General features: G+C 42.5%; 1 protein-coding gene across 2 annotated transcripts; it reads left to right on the top strand.

The window, feature by feature from the left end:
- The first annotated feature begins 1,734 nt into the window (after window positions 1-1,734).
- Window positions 1,735-9,160, top strand: ccne2 (cyclin E2). 2 transcript variants are annotated; one of them, XM_024385731.2, is made up of 12 exons: window positions 1,735-1,828; window positions 2,691-2,738; window positions 2,883-2,961; window positions 3,078-3,128; window positions 3,661-3,806; window positions 4,148-4,283; window positions 5,964-6,110; window positions 6,254-6,349; window positions 6,423-6,557; window positions 6,667-6,778; window positions 6,880-7,037; window positions 7,296-9,160. In XM_024385731.2, the coding sequence occupies exons 2-12, from the start codon at window positions 2,719-2,721 to the stop codon at window positions 7,401-7,403; spliced, it is 1,188 nt and encodes a 395-aa protein (XP_024241499.1). In that variant the 5' UTR covers window positions 1,735-1,828; window positions 2,691-2,718; the 3' UTR covers window positions 7,404-9,160. The 2 variants fall into 2 exon arrangements, with proteins under 2 accessions (XP_024241499.1, XP_024241498.1); XM_024385730.2 differs by lacking the exon at window positions 1,735-1,828 and adding an exon at window positions 1,951-1,973.
- The last annotated feature ends 1,843 nt before the right edge of the window (window positions 9,161-11,003 follow it).

Here is an 11,003-nt window from a genome sequence, read left to right as displayed (position 1 = left end):
GAAATGGAAGACATACAAGACCACTGATAATCTCCCTCGATCTGGGGCTCCACGCAAGATCTCACCCTGTGGGGTCAAAATGACCACAAGAACGGTGAGCAAAAATCCCAGAACCACACGGGGGACCTAGTGAATGACCTGCAGAGAGCTGGGACCAAAGTAACAAAGCCTACCATCAGAAACACACTACGCCGCCAGGGACTCAAATCCTGCAGTGCCAGACGTGTCACCCTGCTTAGCCAGTACATGTCCAGGCCCGTCTGAAGTTTGCTAGAGAGCATTTGGATGATCTAGAAGAAGATTGGGAGAATGTCATATGGTCAGATGAAACCAAAATATAACTTTTTGGTAAAAACTCAACTCGTCGTGTTTGGAGGACGAAGAATACTGAGTTTTATCCAAAGAACACCATACCTACTGTGAAGCATGGGGGTGGAAATATCATGCTTTGGGGCTGTTTTTCTGCAAAGGGACCAGGACGACTGATCCGTGTAAAGGAAAGAATGAATGGGGCCATGTATCGTGAGATTTTGAGTGAAAACCTCCTTCCATCAGCAAGGGCATTGAAGATGAAACGTGGCTGGGTCTTTCAGCATGACAATGATCCCAAACACACCGCCCGGGCAACGAAGGAGTGGCTTCGTAAGAAGCATTTCAAGGTCCTGGAGTGGCCTAGCCAGTCTCCAGATCTCAATCCCATAGAAAATCTTTGGAGGGAGTTGAAAGTCTGTGTTGCCCAGCAACAGCCCCAAAACATCACTGCTCTAGAGGAGATCTGCATGTAGGAATGGGCCAAAATACCAGCAACAGTGTGTGAAAACCTTGTGAAGACTTACAGAAAACGTTTGACCTCTGTCATTGCCAACAAAGGGTATATAACAAAGTATTGAGATAAACTTTTGTTATTGACCAAATACTTATTTTCCACCATAATTTGCATTTAATTTCATTTTCTGGATTTTTTTTTGTTTCTCATTTTGTCTGTCATAGTTGAAGTGTACCTATGATGAGAATTACAGGCCTCTCTCATCTTTTTAAGTGGGAGAACTTGCACAATTGGTGGCTGACTAAATACTTTTTTGCCCCACTGTACATGATACTACCCTCTGGGGGTAGATGTCACTATTTGGACGGGTCCAGTATAACAAATAATGCATTTGCTAGAAGAGGAGTGAAAAAAGCTTCAATCTAGCTCAATCTACGTACAATAACAATAAGCATATAATATCTGCGTTGAAACGTAAGAATCTTCCTGTTTCAGTATGACAGCGCTCCACGCTGTCTTCATCTCGGGTTGTTTACATTTTGAAGGAAGACCACGTTGTTTCTCCTGACCTTCCTCTGATTGGCTAAGAGACTTTGAAACCTCTCCCATAGGTGGACCTGTAATACGGAAGTGTTATTCTTGCAGAGAAAAAATAAGAAAATAGAGCTTAAACGTTTTTTTATATATACTTGACCACATGTAAAGGCTAACTCAACGCCTACTGCGTCGTTTAAGGTTAACCGGGAAATAAGGAATGCGCCTTTTCCCCCCCAAAAATATAAATGAAACCCCTCTTGTGCAAACTAGATCCGCCATCCATACAAAGTCGATGAGCGAACGTCCCTAATAAAGATCACAAACACGTGATCAAATGTATTCATTCTCGGGAAACAAAACAGAATGGTCGCTTTCTTATTTGCAATAAATGGAATTCAGATTTGAACATTTAGCGCGTTTAAATGAACCGGGAACACACATGCGCACTTGCCATGGAATGGTCAGATATATAAAGATTGGCGCCGGCGCGCCAGCTGATCATTATTCGTTCATTCATTTCTGAGGGTAAGGAGCTGGAGAGGAATTGTTTGCTCATTTATTTAGCTAGCTAGCTATATTTCTCAGGAGTCTATTCTGAAAATTATTGGTAAAGCTACTATGTCGATGGGGAACATTCAGTTCATTGGGATATTGTTTTTGTCTAAAAACGGTAACGTAACGTTAGCAAACTGTCTGGTAAACATTAGTTAGTTGATTTGATAAGACAATACATCTCTTTCTTCACATTGGTTTGACGCTGTCTTTGTTATCAACTTTGCTTGATATTTAACGTTAACACGCAAGCCACCACTGCTTTTCATGGACGTGGCATAAAGGTAGTTTAGCCAGTAACTTCGCTAGACAGGAAACTACATCATGCAAATTTTACCTAGCATTGTTGAATTATTGTTATTGCAGTACATTATTTAAGTATCATATATTTGATCTATTTATATAAACGTTTTAATATTGATGTATTGGAGGTAAAATTGGTTCACTGGAGCTACTGTAGCTAGCCATAGTGACTGTCCAAATCCTCCCGCTTCGAGAAATTGGCGCGTAGTTGGGTTTCACAAACCATCAAAAATAATTAACATATGCTTACTTTCGTTAACAATAACAATGTAAGTTATTACCAGGGCTTCTGACATAACATTGGGACTACGGATACATTAGATTTTATGCCATTTGTGGCAGATTTCTTTGTGGAATTGAGGACGGTACTCACAAGCTCAACCCTCTATACCCATTTGGCATACCATTTTACCGCCCGGACAAAAACAGCCTTTTATTATCCAATCATGTTTTGAACTTGTGAAGATGCTTATTTGTACAAACTCTAAACTATCTTTGCCATTTTAACAATGTCGCCCTGTCTCCTTTTCAGTGGAACTCTGAAGCCTTCAATTGACAGAATGGCTAACGTTAGACGCAGGTATGGGAAGCCACACTGTAATAAAGCATCGTTATCAACAAGCATGATTGCAAGCGAACATTAAAATAGATTATTTGTACATGTTTGAAAACAATTAGTATGTTGTGACTGCTTGCTGCCGCTGAAAGTTGTCTGTCCTTCCAGTGGTCGCATCACATTACAAGCAAGAGATGAGAACGCACCGGAACAGAACGTCAAGATCACACGAAAAAGAAAATCTGAGGTTTGTTCAATTAGCTAGCAGTGTTATTTTTGACCATTAGTGTAGCGGTATTGTTTATATTGGTCTTAAGCCAAATAAGAACTACAGCTAATGGTATTGTCCGTTTTACTTTTCAGACATCAAAAAAGATGCCACCCGCAGTGAAGAAACAAAGCTATGAAATACAGGTTGGTTGCTTGTTTATTCAACCAATTAACGTTACCAAGTTGTGCCAGTGATTGATGACTGTAAAACATTTGGCAGAATATAGGGGTGAACTGGTAAATAAATTCGCATGGATGTAGAAGTAATTGAGAATTAACGCTACATACACACACGACTAGTTATCTGTGTCACTGGGTTAGACAGCGCGCAATAACCCCGCGTTTTGTCTGTCCCTCCCTTTCTCCTCCCCGCCTGATCTAAATCGCTTTGCGTTCTTTGTTTTGTATACACTATGGAACGCGCATCAATACCCGTTTCTGTCACCATTAAAATAATCCTTCTCTTTTCGGTGTTTTTTTAAGTTCATGTGTACAATAGCTTTGAACAATTTTGTACTTTTCACTGTGCGTGTAGCATGCTGTGACCTATTTGTTAATGATGGCTCTGTTGGCTATATGGAATTTTCACTCGGTAAATGCATGCTTATTTATCTGCATTCGCTGCTTATGTGACTATATGCTGATGAAGAGTGAATTTGGGGCCTTTTCTCTCTAGAAACGGTGGTCAGAAGAAGGGGCAAGTCCATGTGTCCTTGTAGAAACGCCACACAAGGAGCTTGTGATGACCAGAGACCTGTCTGGCTTCAAGCAGTTCCGATTCAAGAACATCTTCATCAAGACCTCACCGCTGCCCTGCCTCAGGTACTGTGTGTGTTGAAGGGACTTAGCCCAAATTCCGTTTACACCTCATTGGTAGCAACTGCTCCCATGTCTTTGTTCCTAAACTGTACCCCCCCCTAACACTACTTAGGAAAACTCTGAATGTCATTTTTTTATATGGCACTCTACTGTCAATGCAAATCTTAAATTCCAGTTCAGGGTGGAAGTAGACCTGCAACTAGAGAAACTTTAGAAATGGGCTACTTTTTGCCTTTTTTTCATGTTTATGACTATTGATGACAAACATTCAGTATCTGGTTTTGGGCCTCAGTCAATGCCAGTGTACACCGGATGTTAAGACCGGTGTGTTTTCCCCTTGGCAGCTGGGCCAGCTCGGATGACGTGTGGATTAAGATGCTGAACAAGGAGCTGAAGTATGTCCATGACAAGGGCTTCCTACAGCAGCACCCCAAACTAAAGCCCAAGATGAGGGCCATTCTCCTGGACTGGCTTCTAGAGGTACATGTGTCTCTGAAATGACTTGCTGTACTCTATTCAATCTCGGGCCTATTACTTGTACCCATCTATATGCTCTTGGATTTGCCATAACTGGATTAGAGGTCGACCGACTATGATTCAACGCCGATACCGATTTATTGGAGGACCAAAAAAAGCAGATGCCAATTTTTATTTATTTGTAATGACAATTAAAACAATACTGAATGAACACTAACTTAATACATCAATAAAAATCCATTTAGCCTCAACTAAATAATGAAACCTGTTCAATGCCAGTGTAACAGTATAGCTTCTGTCCCTCTCCTCGCTCCTCCCTGGGTTCGAACCAGGAACACAACGACAACAGCCACCCTCGACGCATCGCTCCACAAGAGCCCTCTGCAAGGGGAACAACCACTCCAAGTCTCAGAGCGAGTGCTGTTTGAAACGCTATCAGCGCGCACCCCGCTTACTAGCCAGCCATTTCACATCGGTTACACCAGCCATTAGGCTGATAGGCTTGAAGTCATAAACAGCACTGCGCTTGCAAAGAGCTGCTGGCAAAACGCACAAGTGCTGTTTGAAAGAAAGCTTACGAGCCTGCTGCTGCCTACCATCGCTCAGTCAGACTGCTCTATCAAATCATAGACTTAATTATAACACTAAACACACAGAAATACGAGCCTTTGGTCATTAATATGGTCGAATCCGGAAACGATCATTTAAAACCAAAACATTTATTTCAGTGAAATACGTAACCGTTCCGTATTTTATCTAACTGGTGGCATCCCTAAGTCTAAATATTCTTGTTATATTGCACAACCTTCAATGATATGTCATGCGGACATAAAATTCTGGTAAATTAGTTCGCAATGAGCTAGGGTGCCCAAACTGTTGCATATACCCTGACTGCGTGCAATGAATGCAAGAGAAGTGACACAATTTCACCTGGTTAATATTGCCTTCTTTTAGCTAAATATGCAGGTTTAAAAATATATACTTCTGTGTATTGATTTTAAGACGGGCATTGGTGTTTAAGGTTAGGTACAGTCATCAAACGATTGTGCTTTATTCGCAAATGCGCTTTTGTTAAATCATCCCCCAGCTCTGCATCGATTATATGCAACGCAGGACACACTAGATAAACTAGTAATATCATCAACCATGTGTAGTTGTAACTAGTGATTATTATTGTTTTTTTGTAAGTTTAATGCTAGCTAGCAACTTACCTTTGCTTCTACTGCATTCGCGTAACAGGCAGGCTCGTGGAGTGCAATGAGGCAGGTGGTTAGAGCATTGGACTAGTTAACTGTAAAGTTGCAAGATTAGATCCCCCGAGCTGACAAGGTGAAAATCTGTCATTCTGCCTCTGAACAAAGCCTAGGAACAGTGGGTTAACTGTCGACATTGATAATAAGAATGTGTTCTTAACTGACTTGCCTAGTTAAATAAAGCTATAAACATTTTTATCGGCGCCCAAAAATACTGATTTCCGACTATGAGAATTTGAAATCGGCCATTCCGATTAATCGGTCGACCTCTGAACTGGATACGCATGAGCCAAAGGTCTGATACTCCACCTCCATAGTTATTTCCTCAGGGGTTCTACATCTCCAATACTTTGACTAGTTTAATATAGTGCCACAGGATTTGTACAGAGGTGACTGATGTCTAACCCATCCCTGTTTTGTCCTGTTGTAGGTGAGTGAGGTGTACACTCTGCATCGAGAGACTGCTTATCTGGCTCAGGACTTCTTTGACCGCTTCATGCTGACACAGGATGATATGGCGAAGGACCGACTGCAGCTCATAGGAATCACAGCCCTCTTCATCGCATCGAAGATAGAGGTGGGTGTATCGTCCTCCATTTTCATGCTCTTCTGGATGGTGACCACTGCTTTAGTTTATACTGTCAACAAATTAATAAGATGGCGTTAGCACTTCTCTTATTTTCATCTCAAGTCTAATTGTTCCCTCCTTATGTCCCTCAGGAAATCTACCCTCCAAAGCTCCATGAGTTTGCCTACGTTACTGACGGAGCCTGTGAGGAGGAAGCGATCCTGGAGATGGAACTTGTCATGTTGAAGGTAAGAAACCCCCTGTGCCCAACACTGTACTAATTCAGTTGTCACACATGACTTAATGACTCTCCTCCATCAGGCGCTGAACTGGAACCTGTGTCCAGAGACTGTGATCACATGGCTGAAGCTCTATGCTCAGGTGGAGTCGCTAAAGGATGGTGTCAACTTCCTGGTACCTCAGTTCTCTCAGGACACCTACATCCAGATCACACAGGTGAGTCCACTAGCCCCCCCGCAGCTTCTCCTGACACTTGACTTTCGTCGAAGGTTTTTAGCTTCCCTCCAGCTGTTTTAATGGTTGTCCTGGTCTCTTCATGTTACAGCTTTTAGACCTGGCCATCCTGGACATCAACTCTCTGGACTACCAGTATGGGATACTGGCTGCCGCTGCCTTCTGCCATTTTTTCTCATTTGACATTGTCCACAAAGTATCAGGTAAGCAATGATTTGACATTGTGTACATGGGTTGGCCCCACTCTAGAACCCCACAGCCCTCCTGTGTTATTACATAGTTACTAATGTCTGTTTCTGTGCAGGTCTGACGTGGGATAGTATTGCTCCCTGTGTCCGGTGGATGAGCCCCTTCATGCACACGGTCAGCGCCTGTCCCAGAGCAGAGCTCAAGGACTTTAAGAAAGTGACGTCTGACGACAGACACAACATCCAGACCCACGTAGACTACCTGTCCATGCTGGTGAGGGCTCACATTTTCAGGGGCTGGAATGGGTACAATATTCAAAGAAAACAACCAGAATGGCTGCTCACTGTTGGCTGTTTCGAGTATCTCTACCAGTGTTTGGGAGTAGCAAGTCTCTTTCACCCAGACATGTATTGCAGCCATCTTGGTGATGCATGGGTAGCCATTTTGTGCTACAAAGTCATATTTTAAGTAAAAGAATAGTACTGCGCATACAAAATGTTCATTGTTCTTATTGAATCATGTCTGTTGCAGAGCGACGCTCACCAGAGGCAACCGGACAGCCAAGACAGACTATCGCCTGCTGCCATAGGAGGGATATTGACTCCACCAAAAAGCACAGAGAAACCAGCCAATCACTGAGCCCCAGGGTCTCCTTGTGTTGATCTTCTGACCAACCAGATAAAGGGAGAATTCCCTAGATGTCATGCCTGACCAGCCAGAGGCTGGGAAACTTCGGAACCTCATCCTCACGTGACCAATCAAATGAGCTTTTGGGCATAACTCACCTTTGTGTAGCATGTTAAAATGAGTTATTTTACTTTTTTTATACCAAGCTGTATATCAGTATATGCAGCACAACCATGGAAATCAGCTCATGGTTACTATATTGACTTAATTTGTCAAATGATTGCAACAAATACCCTGTTCTCGCAGTCTTCATCCCCAGAATTAGAATATTACATGGAGAACATTTGAGTTGACTCAAGCCTTTCTCCATAGAAAGCATGTCTGCTGCTCCCCCTCTGTTACTTGAAGCTGAACATCTCAAGACATGGGATGTTTTGATTGCTAAAAAGCTCATTATTTGAGGTGAATTGGTACATAATGCTCACAGTTGAGTTGCTTAACTCTGTCTCTTAACATTGTGTTATCATGTGTATCTGGTGCTGTGTAGTTTAAATCTGGGTGCTCCTGGAAATGCTCAGCCATACAGTAACACTGAAAGCAGTCTTGATGTTTGCTCTGGTGACATTTTAAACATGTGCGCTGTTTGAAAGGGTAGTGCAGGGCTAACTGTTTACTACACAACCTTCTTAAACACTGTTTTTGAAGTTGCGTATTCTCACCACACTGTGAACGACTCATTGCGTATTCTCACCATACTGAACGACTCATTGCGTATTCTCACCATACTGAACGACTCATTGCGTATTCTCACCATACTGAACGACTCATTGCGTATTCTCACCATACTGAACGACTCATTGCGTATTCTCACCACACTGTGAACGACTCATTGCGTATTCTCACCATACTGAACGACTCATTGCGTATTCTCACCACACTGAACGACTCATTGCGTATTCTCACCACACTGTGAACGACTCATTGCGTATTCTCACCACACTGTGAACGACTCGTTGCGTATTCTCACCACACTGTGAACGACTCGTTGCGTATTCTCACCACACTGTGAACGACTCGTTGCGTATTCTCACCACACTGTGAACGACTCGTTGTGTATTCTCACCACACTGTGAACGACTCGTTGCGTATTCTCACCACACTGTGAACGACTCGTTGTGTATTCTCACCACACTGTGAACGACTCATTGCATTCTCCTGCCACAACACATTCCTGGACAACTTGACTTCAGTAGTTTGATTTAGACCCTTTGGACTGACTTACAACTGTATGTAATTTTAACATTGTATTTATTTGTTCATTTTAAGCCTTACAATGTTTTTATGTCCATATACATTCATAGTGCAATGAATTCAGGTCTTTCACAAAGGCAAACACTTGAGTCATGGGATGCATGTTATTTATGACTATCTGTTATTGGGCGGAAAACCCGGTATAATGCAGTTACATATGAAATGTTGTAGTTTTGTGCTAGCCTGTCCGTGGCCTTAGTTGAACTACTATGGTGATAGTGTGATGTGTAGACTTGAGAACCCAGAGGTTCCAGTGCAGGGCTCCAACCCAGTCAGTCTAGCAAACCTGTGACTGTCAACTGAAACCTTCAGTGTTGTGCAGATGTCTGCTGAGGCAGCAGTATACAAAGAACCATGTTTAAACTGTAAATGAAATACTAATGTATATATGTTATGTACATAAACTGAAAGTTCTGTTTTCTAATGGAATTGTCTTGAATAAATGCCAAATGTATGCATTTTGCCTGCTTTTATGGTTGACATTACAATGGCAGCATTTGCCTTGTACTTGTTTGACTGGTGTGTTAAATTCTTGTGAATTGGTGAGGGAGTGACATTTAGAACTGGTCTAACTTGAATCAAGCCACAAGATCCATACACAATACTACCTCTTACATAGACTGGAGAAGTCCTCTTATTTCCATCTGAAATGGGACGAACATCGCCTTTCCTTCAACAAGCGTGAGGTGTGAGCATCACCCCTTCGCGTCCTCTGTCATAAAAATACATTTTTCACAATGATGGTGTTATAAAGATGAGGCCTGCACTTTTAACATGTGCTTTGCATTACTACAGTATCCTTATCAGGCCTCGTATTGTCTTGGGTCTGGCATTTCATGTTTACACATGCCATGGGAGTGTGTCTTCTGAGGGGGAGGGGAACGCTTTACTATTGGAGTGACAGACGTTGGGTAAAAGAAGCCTTAACTGAGACTGGGGTAAAGTCTCAATGAAGTGCTCAACTTCACTCCAGTATTGAAGGGTGTTCGTTGAAACCAGAGGGACACTAATGAACATTGGATTAAAAAGTGGGCCAAAGCAGCTGTAAGAGACTCAGCAATATGTGGTTGTGTTAAAGGTCCAATGCAGCCATTTTTTCTCTATCAAGTCATTTCAGGGTAACAATTAACTTACTGTGATAATGGTAAAAACTTGAATAGCTTCTTAGCAAACAGCAATTTCTCAAGCAACAATTTTGCTCAGACTGTGGGATGGTCAGTGGGGAGGGGAAACGATCTGTTATTGGCAGAGAGGTTTTGAACTATTTCTTTTTGGTCTAACTAATCCACTGTCACCAGGCAGGCCAAAATTCCATCCCACTAAAACAGGCTGAAATTTCACTCAGTCTTTTCAAACAGCTCTTACACTAAAAGGTCATTATCATTTTCATAATTTCACTGTATTATTCCAACCTCATAGTGTGGAAATATACTGTACTGTATATTAAACACAGGAACATGTTTTTGACTGCACTGGGCCTTTAAGAAAAATTGCCCCAGTCCTATCTCTAGTACCCCTAATGTCCCCCACCCTGAAAGGACTGAACAGTGACAGTGACAGTGGCAGTGACCCCTGGTCAGTCAGCTCCACTTGGGTGTCTGTGTGTGATGATGCATGTCTCTACCGTGAGGCCAGCGTGTGTGTGTTTGAGGGGGTAGTCTAGGAGGCAGGCAGTGGGAGAGCAAGGCAGCCATGGGCCGCTCTCTCTCCCCCCTCCCCAAGTCTAGGTTGTGAGAGGTTATTGTGTTGGCCTGGGAATGCATGGCCCCCACCTCTACATGCCAGAGTTATTGTAACCCCCCACCCCACCCCTCTTAAACCAACCCTGACAAAGAGACCCTCCCCCCACCCCCAACCCAACTGCATAATGAGTCCTTCACTTTTGTGTTTCATTTTCCAACTTAACGTACATGTGCTACCATCTCCACGTACAAATAGCCCATATTATCTATGACACATCTACAGTAGGAATATTTTTTTAAATCCTTGAGAGAAACTATAACAAATTGAACATAATATAATTTGACCAAATACATTATTTTTCATGTATTTCATGTAAAGATCTGAAACTGCCTCACTGTGCCTTTAGGAGCTGCAGATTACACCACCAGAGGGCAGTATGTCCCTACGTTAAAGAATAATCATGGCCGTATTTCTCATCCCCTTAATCACTGTTGTCGAACCTTCTCTCATACAGTGCTATGTCCTGATAAAGCCTGGGCCATGGTTCCTTAACAGTTTCCATATAATAGAGATGGAGTTACTGGACAAAGAAAGTTACAAAACCAAATGCAATGCCTT

Source organism: Oncorhynchus tshawytscha, linkage group LG03 (assembly GCF_018296145.1).
Source record: "Oncorhynchus tshawytscha isolate Ot180627B linkage group LG03, Otsh_v2.0, whole genome shotgun sequence".
In the NCBI taxonomy this organism is placed as follows: Eukaryota; Metazoa; Chordata; class Actinopteri; order Salmoniformes; family Salmonidae; genus Oncorhynchus; species Oncorhynchus tshawytscha.
The sequence above is the reverse complement of the archived record's forward strand: the minus strand, read 5'-3'. Positions and strand labels throughout refer to the sequence as shown.